Genomic DNA, 19,102 nt, shown 5'->3' with positions numbered 1-19,102 from the left:
TAACCCTCTGGGTTGCCCGCTTGCATATTTTTTGGTGTTTTGTGGGGATGTTATTGCAAAAGATAGAAAAGTCGGGGCGGGGAGGGGAGAGGGGTGTGTGGATTGCGAAAGATTGACAGGTCACGATCCATGTTGAAGGGTCTCAGCTTTTCCCTTTGTGCCATACTGGGCGTATCAGAAGGTGGAGCTATGTGCCCTCCGACACATCCCCCACCTCCTACTATCAGCCAGCCGGCCTTTTGTCTGTGGCCCCTTAGCTTGTTGTTCATATGTAAATCACAGTTCACCTTATCACCTTATCCTGGGTGACACATCTCCTGCTACGATTTGAGGCGCGATTCTTTTCAGCCTTCGACAGTCTCCCATCTCCTGAGGCTGGAGAACCCAGTTTTGGCACAATGTTTGAGACATAATTCTTTCCAGTCTCTGACATGGACTGAGTGATTGATTCCTGTTTGATTCCGAGTTAATTGTCTTTGGCTTAAACCTGCTGATAAATACCTTGTTTCCAATATGCTACCTTTAAAGCAAGGCAAATAGACTAGAGGGAGGATCTTGTGTATGTAATGCTGTACGGTAGCACCGGAAACAGGTAAAGCATGGTAACTGATGGTCAAAGTTTGGAAAATCCTTACAGCTAAGAACCTAGGACTTTATTTAAAGCCAGTGTTACCTACCAGGAATCATAAGGAAATTCCATTCACTTAACTCTTGTGTTATTGTCTTATTGTTTTGGGTGGAATAATAAAACACAAATCACAGTATTTCAGAGCACCCTTCTAAAAGGAATAATTTTTATGTAATTTCTGTTCAGGCAACTATTATCTAGGAGTCCTTGGGAATGCATCTGAAGGAACTTACTATGCTTATCTGGAAGGAGAAATTATGGAGAAGAAGAAATAATTAAATAGGAAACTAGGGAGAATGTGAGGATGATTTAGGAAAAAAAAAATGAATGGGCTTCAGGATACTCTGAAACTCTTAGGATATCCCTGATAATGTCTTACAGCCGAGGCCTTCCAATGGAAGCATGAAGCTTTCAGCCAAATTCCTCTTTTCACAGTGATATATTATTAATCTCTCCATGGATCTGTACTAATAAAATATTGAAGAAGTCTTACAATGTCTGATCTAGTTTTCCCGAGGAAAGGAAGCACTTATTTTGATGCTTTTTCTGACTTCAAGAGCAGCAGTGTTCAATGTTTTAATTGTCAATACATATGCCCATTTGTAGGAACAGCAAAAATACAGGCTGGAAAAATCTCTGAAACTCATAATGATGGAAGTGAAACACTTGTTGAGACCAAGAATATTGGAAAAAGTTTTAAAGACTTTCCTGTGGCTCTCCTGGTAAGAATATCCTGAATTTACTAGAAGTGATATATTTGGGGAGATGAAATTCTTTTTCAGGGAGTACAGAAGTGTTTAGAAAGGTAATTGCTTCTTTATCCTGTTGTGAAAGGGAAGTCTCCAGTGCTGTGGGTAATTTAATGCATACTCATTTTGTTGATGCTTAAGACTGTTAAAGCAAGAAAAGCTTATTAGCGAAGTTGCACATAAGAATATCTACTTTAAAATATAGTGACTTCCAATTTATGTGGTACTACAATGAAATAATTTCCTGACTGTTATGGTAATTTCCCCCCATAGATACTGTTGAAGAATCCAGTGCTTATGACTCTAATATTAGCCAGTTCTTCAGAAAGTTTAGTTGCCACTGGCTTTGCTACTTTTCTACCAAAAATTATAGAAAATCAGTTTGGAAAGACATCAAGTTTTTCAGCAACTCTTGGAGGTAATCTTGCTTTTCATTTTTAAATCTGAAGTATATTGTGCTGAAAACCTTATTAACATTAAATGGGGAAGCTTATAGAGGCATCTTGTGTTTGACTGAAGTATTTGGAAATATACTTATGAAATGCAGGTTCCACAACAGAAATAGTATTTTTGTATTATTTTTGCCTACCCTATGAAAACTGCAGTACTTAATTCATCAAGGGTGGAAATCTGCTTGTTGTCTATAGGTTTAGAAGATTTGATACTCATATTCAAAGTAGAATGACAATTTTGTGTGCTGTTGAAACTGTAATTTATTCCTTGTTCTTGGTGAAAAACATTTAATTTTCCTCATTTAAAATCAGCTGAAGGAGCATTAAGCCTTAGTTCCTGCTAAAGGAAGCAAAAAGGGCAGCTGCGAAAAGGCAGTGCTTACTGCAAGTAAGGGGTTGACTTGACCTTTTGCTTCTTCAATTCCACCATAATGTTACAGTGGAGTAGCTTACAATAGCATGATTAATCAGGGTATAGCGTAAAACTGTTGGGCAACTGCTTCTGTAGTTGGCTTACTGTCACTTATTCCTGTTGCCTGATGTGCAGAAGTAATAGGTGGAACAGAGGAGGGCTATGGAAAGCTTGGTATTGGAGAAACAAATAGAAAAATCTGATGGAAGACCTGCACTAGGTAGGGTCACATGGCTGACACAATTACTTCTGAAGAACAAGAACCAAATCAAGGCAGATAGGCCAACAGATCTGTAATACAGCAGACTTTATATTTCTGGAACATGTCTTGCTAAATCACTTGAGCTGTATACTGCTGCAAAATAAGCAAATGTAAGTTAAAGTGCTCTTTCTGCAACAGAAATACATTCGAGAGAGTCTTCTGAATGACTTAATACCCTGGATAGTACTAGATAGTACTATCACTGTTCAGACATGATTGCTTCAAACGAAGTATCTGCAAGTTTTACATAAAAATACATTGGAATATATACTCAATCGTTAAAGAGTAATCAGTGAAGTGGAAAACTGAATGTTCCTTTTTTGTCTACATGAGTTGAAAATATTGATAGTGTCAATCAAATGCAGAGCTTTAAAGAAATGCCTACACTAATGTTCAAAGTTAGCTGTACCTGAACTAATGATGAGCTAGCCAGTCTAGAATCATAGAATATCCTGAGTTGGAAGTGACCCACAAGGATCACTGAGTCCAACTCCTGTCCCTACATATGACAACCCCACAGTTCACACCATGTGTCTGAGGGTGTTGTCTGGTCTCTTCTTGAATGGTGTCAGGCCAGGCCTGGTGAGCCTGTTCCAGTGCTCCACCACCCTCTGGGGGAAGAACCTTTTCCTAATGTCCAACCTATGCCTCCCTAGGCACATCTTCCTGCCGTTCCCTCAGGTTCTGTCATTGGTCACCAGAGAGAAGAGATCTGCTCCTACCCTTCCTCCTCCCCTTGTGAGGAAGCTGTAGACCACGATGAGGTCTCCTTCTCTCCAGGCTGAACATACCAAGTGAATTTAGCCTTTCCTCATATGGCTTCCCATCCAAACCTTTCACCAACTTCATAGCCCTCTTCCTGACACTCCACTAGCTTAATATCTTTTTTTATCCTGTGGCGCCCAGAACTGCACACAGTGCTCCAGGTGAGGCCGTACCAGTGCAGAGCAGAGCGGGACAATCACCTCCCTCACCTGACTGGCAATGCACAGTGTTATCAACAGTCATGTTAACTGTTTAAACTATGGGTGTCTATGGCCTATGCAGTTCTGCCACTATAACTGAGCTGTCTTAGGCTGGTGCAAGTTACTCTGAGTTCTGTGTTATATTGTAGATTAGTTATAAAAAAAATGCTCAGTTGTTTATTGCAAATCTTAATACTGCAAAGAGGATAGATTATGATGGACTATATGGACTATGATTGCAAAACTGACCCACTGAGCTAGACTTTGAAAATCTTTCTGTAGATGCCTTATTGTATCTTGTGTTGTCTCTTGTATAATAGTGATTATTTTCTCCTATTTAAAAGTTAAAAACACAAATGTGTAACATAGAACTTGGACATGTGAAAAAAACAAAACAAAACCAACAAAACACTGAAACAATGAAAGAACATTTTCTAGTTTCATGAACTGGTGTTCAGAGATACCTGGCCAATATGTAGTGATCTAAAGTAACTTAGTTTTGCTCTGTTGAACTATAAATTACACTGTCAAGTTGAACCTCTGGACAGACTAAAGATAATGTAAGGGTAGAATAAATTACTCATGCCAGTATATTCTGGCAGGATGGTTTGATAATGACATGATATTGCATCTTTAGATACAGGTATTTGTTATGTTGTGGGTTGTTTTTTTTTTTTTTTAACATGAAATTGCATTCTAAATTGCTTCACTAGTTATATCTTGCATTTTTGTAATTGCTGGTGTCTTGTTTTCCTCTAGGGCTTGTATTAATTCCAGCAGCAGCACTAGGACAAATAATAAGTGGCATCTTGGTTTCCAGATGCAAAATGGATTGCAAAAGCATAATCAAGTTTATGATAGGCACTTGTTCTGTGGCCTTACTGTTAAACACAGCATTTTTATTTGCTAAATGTGGGAATGAACCGTTCGCAGGTGTCTCCGAAACATATAATGGGTAAATATATTTTAATGCACTTTTGGGTTTGGTAGTAATATTTAAAATAAATAAGCTACATCACAGAATACAAAACATTTTTAAATGTTATATTTTGCCTTTGTGTATGAAACTGAAATGTTTTATGGTACTCTAAAATCTTGATTTTGGAATCTTTGTAATAATGTCATAGACAAGAAAACATAATGATACGTTACCTGCAAAATGTTTTGAGCAGACTGGTCCTGCTCAACAAAAAAAATCCCAGCTTCTGTAACCATTCTAGGCGTAGTAGTGACTGTATTGACTACAGCTAATTTTGTTTGTTGCAACTTAGACTAATTTAAATTTTTTTCCCCAGAAAAACAAAGAAGTTTTAGGACCAGGTTCTAACATATCTAGCATCCATTTAAAAAGAAGGCTTTCTTTTTTCCTGATAAAATGGCTTATAGAGGTAGAAATTTAATACAAACAGAGCATAGCTCAGTGACTGAAGATGAAGAATAAGATGGGTGGACTAATATGGTTAACTGAAATATAATTCAAAATATTCTTGGCTAGCATGTATAGGAAAGACTTCTCTAAACAATTAGTACTTTTCTTAAACACAATTCTCATTCTGAATGAGAACTCAGTCTATTGCTAATTTTTAGATATTTGTAGTAATTGTAGTAGAAATTCTAGGATGAATGTTCTTCCTGTTGCTGTGTACAAAGCTTACTCTGGAAACTGGTATGGCAGTAGGGGAAAAAATATAAGAAAAATAATAATGAAGCAAGATGAAAAATATCTGCAAGCATAAGCATTCTTTAGAGAATGAATTTCTAGGTCCACTTTTAAAACTTCAACATTGAATATATTTGATTGAATCACCAACACAGGCACTATGTTGTATAAAATGCCCAGTCATGCCTCATTAAGGAATTAGCTATAATTTATAATGCTTCAATTCTAATAGTTTTAAGTAGCATAATCAGTGTTTAAGAGCAACAAGAAGGCAGGTAGCTGTGCAAAAATTGTGCTCTTGAGTGCTCAGTTATTCTTACATGAATTGTCAGAGCCAGAGGCAACTCCAGCTGTTTGAGGCTCTGCCAGAGAGCCAGGTGCTGTTGTTCAGCCCGCATTTTAGAAAAGGGTTAAGCACCTCTACCTTGCACAAAAGCAGAATCTCTAAGTTACACACTAGTGCATAAAAAGGCATTTTAACTTAAGTAGGATGAGGAATAGGATTTTACTGACATAACAGCATGAAGTGCACCATGATATGCAGAAGATGGGTTGAGGAAGAAATTGGTTTTGTATCCTGTAATGCACATCCAGCTTGGTAATATTTCTCAGGAAAAATGATAAACATTTAATCAACCATTAGCTATATAATTTCATCACTTGATATTTATCATGCTTTTTGACTGCATTAAAATTAACATCTAACAAATAGACTGCAGAAAAATCACATCTTACTCATGGAGGCAACTAAGTGCACAAATGTCACAGAGTGTGAAGGCTACTAATTTTCCCAGGTCCTTTAATGGAAGCATTGACATAAACATAACTGACAAGTACCACTTTTTTTTTTTTTCTCAAAAATACAAAGTTACTTGAAAGAGGAACCAGATATCTTTTAGATCTTTCATTTAGATAAGTGTGAAAACAATAGAACAGATAACTTTAGCTTAAGGGCACAGAGATTCAGAGGGTTTGGAGGCAGCAGTGATTGAAGACATTCAGACTTTGCTTTCTAACGGGGTAGAAATTTCATGCCATGATGCCTTAACCATTCTTTTGTATTTCTTTTGCCAGAAGTCATATAAAATGAATAAACCAAATTATGTATCCTGGTGACTGGAAAAAAAAAAATCCTTGAAGCCCAGCTCTTTGATAGCTCTTTGAAATTCTTCTGTTAGTTGCCTGGCTTTTTATAACTTATGTTGGGCTGAGCCACACTCCTGCCATGCTGGTCTGGCTAGCTTAGGGAGACTTTCACACTCTTAATGAGCTCAGGGAAAAACGTTTACACCACAGATTGATCCACTCAGCTGACATAGCTGTTTCTTTTCTGCATAGCTTTCTTTGCAATAGCCCAAGTTACCATTCATTCTGATTCCAACTTTACAACATGTATCAATTGACAGTATCTGCAAAGGCTAGTGTTGACATTTGATACTTAAAACATAGCTCTGCTATGCTTCAGTGTCTGAAAAAAAATGCTAGTTGTAAGATTACTGTGGACACCTTAGAACTGTGAAGATTAGGATACAGGTGTTGTGGAAAGTTTATAGTTAAATATTAAGCAAAAGCATATGTGTGTAGCAACTGAATACTTAAAGAGGCTGTATAGATAACAGTATGTGAAGCTATCCATATTTTTATACCAGGTTCTATGATAATGGGCAGCTGACAGTAGATATAGCTGAATTGATTTATGTCCTGCATTAAATGCAGTTAAATTTTATTTGATGGGTTTGTGTAGCTTCAGCAGTTATGTATTTTAAGCGTTGCTGAAGTTCTCTTATCTACAGCAACTTGGAGTTAACCAATCCTGAAATAATTCTCTCTACTTAGTATCTGTTTTATCTAATTCACTGTTGTGTGTTGGACATGTGACCTGCATCAGAATAGTTAGTGGCACTAATATAGTGCCAGTTCTGAAACTGTTTTCCATGAAGCAATAAGCGACTAAAATAAGTAGTAGCAGCTTTCACGCATTTGTAAGCTTGTGGAAGAATAGCCAAGCCTCTAATTCCTGCTTATGCTACTGAACAAATGCTTCTGAAACAATAAATTGAGTGCTCTGAGAGTTGAGTTGGAAATTCCTACAGATTCATTTTTGTGGAGATTTTTTAAGAAATCCTTCACAGCAAGCATTCTCTTTCTATTGAAAAATAACCTGGAGGTGTCAGGCTGAGGAAAGCTTTTGTAAGTTTAGTACAGGAACCACGTGAGTTTGAGATCACTTTAGAGTTCATATGTGAATGAACAGAGTATATTGTTTGTGGTAGCTCTGCTTATAACTAAATTAGGCTGTAAGCAGAACTAAAGTAGTTTATTTGAAGTGTTTACTAGACTGAGTAATTCTTTTTGCCAAATTATTTAACCCAATATTTCTTTGAAAGCTTGAACAGAAATGCAGCAATTATTTCTATAGTTCAGTTCATTCACACAGGTCTCTGGGAGTCCTTATTTTGTTTTGCTGTGAAAAAATACCCAAACTATAGAGCTCTTAAAGACTATTTAATGGCCTCATCTGCTAGGTATCTTTAGAAAAATGATGTTAGAATAAGAAGGTCCATGTCATAAAAACCTATATACACTAAAGTGTATTTTTTCATTACTTTAATAATTTTCTCTGACCATGCATAACTACAGGTTCAGTCTCTCTTTGTAGGTCAGGGAAGAGAGACATTGTCTGCACATGTAAATAAGACAAATGTCACCAATGATTTCATTAAATACTTCTAGGCCTGGCATGCCTCATAGGGTAACAAGGCACTGTATGAACAAACCTGTGGTTAACTAGTTTGGCTATGGTGCACTGTAGTGCTTTAAGCCAGAGCAAGCTAGCTTTGAAGAATGAACTAATGTAACTGAGTAGGGTTCAACTATACTACCACCAAATTAAGTATATATATAATGTAGTTACGATGTCCCTAATATTCCATGTGCAGTTTGAATTCTGTGTAAGTAACCAGCTAAATTCCTAGATAAATTATTTCTCCTCATAGGATTTGTGACCATCTTAGATTCTCTTAAAGCAATCTGCCTTTTAGGTAATGAGTCTGGAACTTTCAGTTTACAGTACAACATTTAAACTGCTGGCAGTGACAGTATCCTGATTTCAACTGACTGAATTCTTAATCTGTGAAGCTTTTTTACTGATTAATGCACTACTATTAGAAAAGCAAAGGGTATTTTTATTCTCTCCAGTTATATCTTAGGAAGGTCCTCCCGCATCACAAATTTATTTTTGATACTAATAATATATTGGGACTACTTCAAATACAGCCACACTACGGCTTATACTGGAAGTAAAGACCTAAATTGACAGTAGTTATAGCAAGCAAGACTTAAATTAAATTCTCTTCTTTATTACTTACTCCCTGAACAGCCAGAGGTAATTCTTTTGGGTGTGATAAAACTGACTGTATGTCATGGCACTCTGCATATCAGTGTTAAAAATAATAAAAATACAGTGGGTTTCCAACTGGACTTGAATCCAAAACAGGAAGAAGACCATTTAATACGCTCCATAGACTAAATAATACTGAATACCGCTTTTAATCTTGTTGCATTCTTTTTAAAACTGTAAACTGAACAAATTCAAATGTCAGTGTGTGGGAGAGAGGAAATTATGGAAGAGTTAGATTGGGACACAGAATTTCATCATCTGTTTTGTGAATGGAAATTGGAGGAATAATCTATGGAAGTAACAATAGCACACACAAATACAGAATAAATGCAGAATAAATGGGAATTTCCTTTAGAATTGTAGCTGTTAGGAATATAGTTTATTTTTAAACAATTTAGTGCATGAATCACCTGAATTGAATATTTTGAGATGTATTATCCTGTAAATACTGCATTACTTATTTACGTATGTGCTATTTAAAATTACTTTAGTAAAAGCCTATTAACTTTTACCTTTCAGAACAGGTGTGCCAAATAACTTAACAGCACCATGCAATGCTAATTGCAGCTGTTTGCGCTCTATGTACTACCCAGTTTGTGGCAGAGATGAAGTCCAGTACTTTTCTCCCTGTTTCGCAGGATGTGCATCACATCTTTTTAACAACATAAAAAAGGTACTTCACGCTATGAAGATAGCTCACATGGTCTGTTCTGGTTTCCTGCAAAATGCGTTTTACATTGAAAGCATTCTTCCACTAGTATGACAGGAATCACAGTATTTCTGAATCTAAGTTGTAGTTACTACAAGAAAAATTGTTATAGATTGGAAATACAGGTCTAAGTAGGATGAATGATATGCATCAGAATCCAATACTCTCTGACCAGGTGCTTTTAGATGCTCCTTTTGTGGAGGGTGTGATGTTCATTATCTAATTTATTTATGTGAGGACAGTTGATGTTACACAGGATTTCTGATTTGGCAGTGTGATACAAAATATACTGAAAACACAATGCAAATGGAATTTACACTTAGGAAAATACACCAATTGCAAAACAGAGTTCAGTCACAACACAAGTGAGATTCCCATTACCAGTCTCTGACCTGCTCACCATCATGATGCTCAGCCTCTCTAGTTGTTGGGAAAGCATATGTGGGGGTTAAAGCCAAGCTCAAACTCATTGCTCTTTGAAATTCTTCTGTTAGTTGCCTGGCTTTTTATAACTTATGTTGGGCTGAGCCACACTCCTGCCATGCTGGTCTGGCTAACTTAGGGAGACTTGCACACTCTTAATGAGCTCAGGGAAAAACATGTACACCACAAATTGATCCACTCAGCTGTTTCTTTTCTGCATAGCTTTCTTTGCAGTAGCTGTGCTCTCTCACAGTCTGCATTGTTCTGTGAGCTTCATGGGCACATAGCCCTTTTCCATTTGCTCTGAGCCTTCTTCCGTTGTAGGGCTTTATTGGTCAGCAGGGATGTGAAAGGAGTGTAGGAAGATCCTAAAAGCAGGCAAGCTGAACCAGAGGGTGCCTGTGGGGACCAGTGTCAAATGAAAGGAGATATTATCTAGAAGAAAATGTAGGAGACTGACTACTTCTTACTGTGAAAGCTTCACACTTCACTGATGTATTTTTTTTTTCTTTTTAATTTGAAAACAAACTTTGGATGTAAATGAAGAGCATAAAACTACTCTGTTTGTTGGCCTGCTTACAAAAGCAATCTTGCTTAAGAGTAGAGCTCACCTCTCTTCCTGTCAAGCACAGCCAAATGTAAAAAAACAGCCTGTTCGTAGACAAGACTGTCAAGCTTGATATGGGACTTGCTAAGATCTCTGAAGAATGTGAACTTTTGTTGTTTCCAGTTTGTTCTGCTCCTGTTGTAACTAGCTATGTGTTATATAAGCTTGAAAAACAAGGCATGAGGTAATAGTGGCACAAGTAGATGTGAATCTAAAGAATGAAACTGGTTCAACTAACATTTTTTAGTAGTCAGGAGAGTTAAAGGTTTTTGAAGTGTAACTTTTGAATTGTACAGAAACAAACAGCAGTTTTGGTTAATAAACAGTTAACATTAACCTATTGCGGTATTGGAAAAAAATACTTTTTGAGAGTCATGTAAAATACCTTCTGCCGTAAGGTAACTGCAGCTTTTGGCTATACTTTGTTCAGAAGTTACACCTTGCAAATGAAACAGGTCTCATACAGGGAAAGAAAACAGAAGAGAAGAGAAAAGGGACATTTTCTCCCTTCCTCCAACCCTTCACACCCTCTGTGGTGTTTATAACATTTTCAAAAAAGCAATTTGTTTGAAAAGTATATATTCATTTTTTAATTTCAGTTTATGTCAGTATTTAGAAAGTCTTGTTTTTAACAGTGTAGTTTGCCCTTTCTTAATTGTATACAGTAACCAGCATTAAATTCACTGATTTGTAATGAGATTTGAGTGCAAAAATTAGCATTTCACCAACACTGGTGTTTTTGCATAGTTTTATGTACTGCATATGATTGTGCCTGGAACTCTAAAATCTTTAGTTTTTTTGTGCTTGTACTTAAAAACTTGCTTCATACAAAATGAATACCACTGTCTTTTTAGATAACAAAACTAAAAATAGCTTTTCCTCAGGTGACCTGAATTATTCAAGTTCTGATGAACCAATTTCAAAAATGAAGGTTATAGTGTTATACTATCAGCAGGAAATGAACTGTTTCCCATACTGTACAATCAGGATTTATTCTTGTGTTCAGTGTGGTGCAGAACCAATGAACGTCTGCCATATTAGTGTCACTTATATAATTCTTTAAATTTTGTTTTATAAATTACTTGTAGACATACCACAACTGTTCCTGTGTTGGGAAACCAAAAAGAGAAACTGGTTTGGAAGACTTTCTGTATCAAGCTGCCCCTGGGAAGTGTCCAACACAATGCAAATTTTTATCGTTATTCCTGACCTTCTTCTTTTTTGCTGTTGTTTTTACATTTATGGCTGTTACTCCAACAACTGTTGCCATTCTCAGGTACGTTTTCAGGGCTGAGAAATAGGTAGCATTCTTGTGAAAACTCAGATTGGTGAAGTACTCTGATTTGTTTTACTTTGGAATGTGGACTTCAACCAATGTGTGTGGGATTTTCTGCTGTAGTACTTTGTATAGAAAGCAGGCAGTACTCAAAGCAGAGGACAGTCATACACTGTTCACTATCTCTAATAACATTTGGTTAGTAGATACTGTTTGAATCTATTAAAAAAATTCTTTCCCACTTGTAGCAAAATCCCTCTTTAATGGGAGCGTTCCTGACTTTTAGTCAAAGCAAGAAGGAATAAAGTGCCATGTGCTTGGATGAAGAAAATATTCAACTAGCCTGTGTATCAGTAGTGGTAGGATTTCCAGTTGTATCAAGAAAAGGTCAAAATAGATACCAGTTTTGTATTATCAACCTTTGATTCATGTCTCAGTTCAGAGTTCTGACTTGCAAAATTGTGATCTGTCAAGAGCTGTAGACTACCTTTCATATGATATTGACATTGTATGTATGGTAGTCATTAATATAAAAAGTGACAGGATGTATGTGTCTGTTAGCCAGTGGCTTGACTGTCTTTCATAGTCATGAGAACTAGATAATTTTGTTTTTTAAATGTTGTCCTCATTCTGAAAGTAGAGCTGTTACACTTTATGTTGACATCTGACTTGTACCTCTAATCTTTCTAGAGAGAAAAAGTTCATGGTGCATAGGTATACATGCACTGTATACATGATGCTTTGGGAGGATGTGGTTAGATGTTTTTTTTTCCAGCTTTCCAGGCAAGGAGTTGAGGAGGGAAATGATACACTGCAACAGTGCTTTGTAGGAGCATCCTGTTCAGAATTCATGCAAATCTGGAATTAACACCCTGTCATAATAGTGTGGGGGCAGAATAATGCTGGAATGGTGCGTTATCTTCAAAACTGAGCTAACACACTTTTATTAGTTTTAAGCAATAACATCTGGAATTTTGAATTATTATATACTTCAAGTGAAATGGTTAAACAGTTTTTATGGAGCAGAGCACTTTAAATCTGCAAGAACTAATTTAAATTGTATATATGTATATTATGTTATCTTTTCAGTGGACCTGTTTTGTGTAGCTTTAGGTTAAATCTGTGTGTTCATGACAGTGTTCTAGTGCTAGACAAAAACACTTTCTCCTTCTTCTACTCACCTTTATGGGTAGGGGGATCCTAACAGTGACTGCTGATAGCTGCTTATCTTGGATGTTGTTCTGTGTCTAATCCTTATACATATTCTAGAATAAGAGAATAAGTCCCGAGTGCTGTTTGTTTTTTAGCACTGACAGTGTTTCAATGATACAGTTTATTTATTTTGTTTTTAAAGTGCTGAAACTAATCTGTATAAATTAAGTAAATTAGGCTGTATTTAATCTTTATGATAGTATCTTTAGGACACTGTCAGGATAAAGTGTTTACTGGAGAAATATCTGAAAGAAATGGGTAGGCACTAAGGGGAAGTAAATTCTGCTAGTTATTAAATCAATATATTTATTTGTATAGAACAGGCCAAAACTGGTAGGTCAGGTGACTATATAAAAAAATATGGGAAATACCTTGTGCTTTGCTGAAGCCTAGTATCAATTAGTGTATTACTGTTTAAGGGATAGTAGCTCAGGATTGCATCCTAGTGCTGTCCTTAGTTCCTTGGTTGGTCTGTGGAAAAAATGTTCAGTAGTATATCGGGGTGCTGCTGGTAAGCTAGCTTTTTATTTATACTGTTCTGTTAAATGAGTTCACTCTAAAATTCCTTGATGAGCTATAGGAGTTGCTTCTATCGTTTGTCAAAATACCTCTTGAAGTTTTTTGCTACATGTTCTGCACATGAGATTTCTAAAACCCTCTGCAATTAGAGAGGCTGAAAGAGTATATTAAGACAAAGCATATTTACTGAGGGACAAAGCAGAGAAACAGAACAGTTAACACTTGTTTACTGAGTCTTAAACTGCAAATCTTGTTTACAGGTGTGTGCCAGATAAACAGCGCTCATTTGCTCTTGGAGTACAGTCAGTGTTTCTGCGAATACTGGGTATGACTTTCTTGTTGAAGCATTTGCCTCTGAATAATCTGCTTATTTGATGTTTTCATACACTTAAAAATAATGCACTAAGAATCTTTCAGAGCAGCTTGAAGCAGTCTGTATTTGGCTAATAGAGTACACTTGTTATAAGGCAGATGCTGTTGAGATTCGAATTCCTCTTTAAATTGGGCATGCTTGCTTGTTTTTGCCTTTCTTGCTCTTATTGGCATGAGCAAAATAGAGGTAACTGTCATTCTTTCAGCAAATGTCACCTGCTGTCACTTCCCTCAGAAGCAAGCGTATCCTGGAAGTTGAGATGAGAAAAAGTGATGTAGTAGAAAACTGCTACGTGTAGTTGACATCTCAGGTTCCAGAAGTTAAAAGAAAGTGATCCAGTCTCATGCAGTTGTATCTTTATTGGCCATGCCAGTATATTTTAAAGTGGATAGGTGGAGTTTTTCCTCTTCTCTCTTCCCTTTAATTCCTTTGACTAATTTTAGTCTTTATAGAAGCTGTAGATACTTCTACACTCTTAATTACTGGGTTTTACGTAGGAAATCTACTTAAATTCTAAATCTAAGGAACTGCAGGATCTCAGTAAGACAGGTGAATCACTTTAAACAGAACATAAAGCTACATCTAGGCATTCTCTGAACCATGCATTCGAATTTCTCAGGCATAGTTTAAACTGTTGTTTTAGTCTTCAGCACTTTTTAAATGGCATAGGTAATTCAAGACTGGGTCGAGGCTCAGTTACTGTTCAGATTTTTATGTCAGTGTTCAGTACTGTAGCCATTCCCTACCACTTGAGATCAGATATCTAGCAGCATGAGTTCTGCTTTGTTGTACCTCTTGAAACTGTAATTAATCTAAGTCATTCTACCAATAAACCATAACAGGAGTAAACCGCACAGGTAGAAATTAGCTGGGAGGTGATGTTAAGTGTTGTATGAGGGCTTCCTTGTTCTATTTTACTCAAAGGTAAGATACCTACAGCCCAGTTTTAACTTTTGACTTCATTGTTGAGCATAAGATACAACTTGTTGCATTGCCCGTACTGACCAAGGCTTAAGGGGGCAGCAACTAGTGGCATTAATACTAAGAAGATATCTATGCTGTAGACTTGAGTAATCCCACACGGATGCTAGACAGAAGAGCTAGCTGTAGTGAGGGCAGCTGCTTGTTAGCTCAAGAACGGTTTAGGCCTTAGGTAGATGTGTAGTGATGTACCTGGAGTGTTTATCATAAAATTGTCTATACCTGGCTGCAAAACACTTATGCTTCACAAAGGACTTTTGAAACAAAAATCACACAAATCTAGTAACTTCCAGGCAGGAATAATTTTAAATGCTACTAATTTTATGTGAATTTTTTCCTAGGAACTTAACTACATCTGAGGGATGAAATGAGATGTATAATTGAACATATTAACATAATATTTTGGGTTTGTGAATTTGGAACAGGTTAGTGTATGTGATCTGAGGAAAGGGACTTTTGTTTCAGTTAAAATCCTGTTTCCTGGATTAGCTGATTCCCCTTCCCCTCAATTTTAATAACACTTTTCCAAGTAAAACTGAGGAAGTTAGAAGAAGCTCGAGTCTTTGAACAAACTTCTTGCTTAATAAAGTGAAAGCTATGTGAAGAATTGACACTCTACGTATCCTAGCTATTAATTGGGAGCAATGGAAGAGGCACACTTGCTATGTAATATGAGCCCTATGACTTTGATTAAAATGCTAAGTTTAGTGTGTGGCTCTCCAGTTTTATCTTCCCCACCAGCTTGGCATTTTACTGTATACAGCAAGACCAGGTAAGACTATTCCAAGTAACTCAAATGTTCTGACATATTACTGTGTTTTTAGGTACTATTCCTGGACCAATTTTATTTGGTGTTGCTATAGACAGCAGCTGTACTCTGTGGGATATTAATGAATGTAAAGTTAAAGGAGCCTGTTTGGTTTATGACAATAAAAGAATGGCTTATCTGCTGATGGGCATAAGTAAGTGGCTACTTCTTGTTAAGTACATATACAAGGTAATAGATATACTGACCTTGACTGCCATATGGGAATTATTTTAAAATAGAACATTACATTTTTATTTTTTAGCAGTAATCATTTTTTAAAAACAAAACAAAACCAAAACAATGACAAAAATGAACCACCACACACAAAGAAAACAAGCCAAACCAAGACCAACACAAAACAACTTCTTTTTCATAAATAGTAAATATCATGGAAGGAGCAAGGCTACATTAAATGGCTCTTAAAAATTACATAGAAAGCATATTTTTTTTAGTAACAGTAATACAAAAGTTTTCCTTTTTGGTCTGTCTTCGTTGGCACACTGAACTTATCATACTGAACTTTAAGGGATTGGCACACATTTCAGTCTTATCTGGCTTGGTCTGTTGTCAGCTTAAGATCTGAAAACCTTTCTTCCTCTTGTCATATTTCAGTTCTTTTCCCTAAATGAATATTAAGAGCTTGAAAATCTTTTTGAATGCTAATTGAAAGTTGTTTAATGATCTGTTCCCTTCGGGTGTGTGAGGTATGTATGTCTGGGGAAGGGAAGGCAGACTAAGCTTGTATCTGTGGTAACTGCTTTTGTCCTGTCTTTTAGCAAGTGTGATACAGTTCATAAACTGAACTACTAACATCTAATCTTGAAATTAAAAACGCTAGAGTCACAGCTTCAGGTTTCATTACTTCTCAGGCATATTCATCATAAAATACAATCCCTCCTCTTTTCCCCCTCTCCTTGTCCCGCCAAGTTGCACAAACACCACTGGGTACTAGTGATGAGTAAATGGAACAGCCTTTAAAGGTAGTTGAGGAGAGAATACTTAACAGGTTTTACTTGGGGAGTTTCAGTTTGTGGCAAAGAGAATGCATTGAAGAACAGTACTGAAACAAGAAACAAGGAAGATTTGTACTTCAGACTAGAATGTGGTAAAAAAATACATAACTGAAGTAATGGCAGTAGATGCTGCAAGCAAGAACTGGCAGGCAGCTGGGGGGTCTGAAGTCAGTTGAAACACTGCCTTTACCTGATCTTCACAGTTCATGTAAAATATGTTGAAGTTCACAGCAATCATTTAAAGTCTTACAGCGTAATTCAGTATGTTAAACTTTATAAATGGCTGAAAAACTCTTATCTACTATTGAACATGACTGCAACAAGGACTGTTCTCTTCTTTGCCTTCAGGTACTGCTTGCAAAATCATCACGATCATCTTTATTGTCATGGCAGCATGTTTGTATAAGCCTCCACCAGCAAGTGTAGCCCTGTCACAAAAGGATTCGGCAATGGTATCTGCTGTACACACATAAATAATCAGCAAATTGGGGGTTTTCAAGAGAAGCCTATAAGAATAAGCACCATTGGAATGCTTGTACCAAAGTTCTTGTACACCATTATCTGGATATAAAAGATCATATTCAATTTTTGAACAACTTAAAATATTTGACTTGTAGTGTTCTCTAACTTCCTAAACATACATTTCAGTATTCTGTTTGTATATGCAAAAAAAGTGACACTTAAATTTGCAGTCTAATTTTTAATCTCTATAACTTAAATGAAACAGGGTGGAATCCTCTGATACAAACAAACAAAAAACTGAATTGGACTGACTCTGAGTCACATTTTCCCCTTGCCTATAAAGTAATACTTAAGTGAGACTGCAGTGGAAGAAAACAAGTAACCTGATATATTAAGGGGAACTGTGGATATTTAACATGAACTTCAATGTGCACATAATCTGGGAAACTACCTTTGGGGATTTTGACTGTAGATACGCTTGGGAGTGTGCAAGTATGGACATATTTTATAAATATTTTTACGTATTATCTTAATGGCATAAGTTCACTTTTTAGCATTTGTAGAAAAATGTGAATAATTATTATAGGATTGCTGGGTTTGTAACAACAAAATACTTAAGTGCCTGAGTTTCCATCTGGAATATATACAGAAGGTTGCTGTCAAGCTGCTTTCTCTAAGCATTGTTAGTATTTTTCCATAAAATTTGAAAATAAAACCTGTTTTCTTACTACTTCTGTGTAAGCTATGTAATTTCTAACTGGCTGAATTCTAAACTTCTCAACTCCAAGAAGCTGAATCCTAGCAAAGAATATGTATGCAAGCATCAAAAGTAGGAAAACATAGCTTTAATTGTTCCTTTTTACTTATACATTGTGTACTATTAAATGAACGTAGGGTACAAATTAGCCACTCTTACCAGATATTAAACTTTATTGCCTGCTACTGAAATATTATTCAATGTTGACTGGAAATTTCTAACGAGCAAGATGTCCTCTGCACTTTCTTTACTTTGTCACTGCAAACTTTCTGTTGAACTGGCTATGCATGGCACTCTTAAGTAGCCAGGTATACCCTTCTCATCTGGTTACATGGACTATACTCATTGACTACCAAAATTGTAAAACAAGTGTTACAGTAAAGTATTATGCATATATATTATGTTTCATCTGATTTTTTTTAAATGCAGCTGTTTAAATAGAGGTTAAGTGTACAACTCAGGAAGAGGATCCTCTATAACCCTTTAGAAAGAAGCAGCCAGGAAATAAAGCAAAATAGACTACACTGGCTGAAAACACAAGACTTAGTGGATTTTGAAGCACAGGAGGAAGGGGGCAGAACACAACTGAATTTACGCTCACTCAATTTAGCTGAATGTCTCTTGGTAACCCAGTTTCCTGGTAAATGGGCTCATAGCAAAATGGGTGGCTCTGGTTGAAAACTAAATACTGATCTTCCGTAAAGTTTGGGAATACCACCTAAAACTCTGAATTCAGTTTGCAATATGGTTTGTATGTGGTATAGCAAATCAGTTAATCATTGTACTGATGTGTTGTATGGTAGCTAAACTGCTAAACTTGCTTTTCTTGTTCTGTCTCAGGCTGTGAGTTCATAGTTTATGGTTTCTCCTGCTTAATGTGATTGCACAGATTACAAAACTTGTTGGGCAGAGCAACAGGAACTTCTTCTTCTGAGAAAGTTATCAGCACTCTTAGTTGCACTGAAGTGGTTAATTGATTGGAGAAGGAAGGAAGTATTACCATTGTGTAAGAATTACAGTTAATGCTAAAGGCTACTGCAATTTATAATCTATCCTATGACTTGTTAAAGATTACCCTTGCTAGTTTTGGACAAGCGGCACAATGATTAGGAGACCAAATATTTAGAACTGGATAAGTTTACCCATTTACCTTGTGTCATAGCAATGTTAAATTAATAGATATAACAATAGATAGTGGGCAGCAGTAGATTTGTGTCAAAGGTTTCACTAAGTGAAGGTAAACATCACAGACAGACTAAACAAGTGTGTGTTAGTTATTTGAACAGGGAGGGTGAATTAGAAGCTGCTTAAATGACTAGGCCTAGAGGGTCAAAGCATGAAGTCCAGTTCAAGTCAAGCCACTAGTACTTTACCCTACAGATCAGTGCTAGGGCAAATCCAGTTCAGCCTCTTCATGAATGACCTGAATCACGG

General features: G+C 36.5%; 1 protein-coding gene across 1 annotated transcript in view; it reads left to right on the top strand.

Moving 5' to 3' along the window:
- Nucleotides 1-17,642, top strand: part of SLCO4C1 (solute carrier organic anion transporter family member 4C1) — a 33,968-nt gene extending 16,326 nt beyond the window's left edge. Inside the window, exons 6-13 of the mRNA XM_065861093.2 lie at nt 1,235-1,350; nt 1,651-1,795; nt 4,228-4,423; nt 9,048-9,201; nt 11,356-11,543; nt 13,535-13,599; nt 15,453-15,590; nt 16,798-17,642. Coding sequence (XP_065717165.2) covers nt 1,235-1,350; nt 1,651-1,795; nt 4,228-4,423; nt 9,048-9,201; nt 11,356-11,543; nt 13,535-13,599; nt 15,453-15,590; nt 16,798-16,922 — 1,127 coding nt within the window. The 3' untranslated portion in view covers nt 16,923-17,642. The remainder of the gene's footprint in view (nt 1-1,234; nt 1,351-1,650; nt 1,796-4,227; nt 4,424-9,047; nt 9,202-11,355; nt 11,544-13,534; nt 13,600-15,452; nt 15,591-16,797) is intronic.
- Nucleotides 17,643-19,102: the final 1,460 nt, after the last annotated feature.

Source organism: Patagioenas fasciata, chromosome Z (genome assembly GCF_037038585.1).
Source record: "Patagioenas fasciata isolate bPatFas1 chromosome Z, bPatFas1.hap1, whole genome shotgun sequence".
NCBI lineage: Eukaryota > Metazoa > Chordata > Aves > Columbiformes > Columbidae > Patagioenas > Patagioenas fasciata.
Note: the sequence above shows the minus strand (reverse complement) of the source record. Positions and strands in the feature narration are given on the sequence as shown.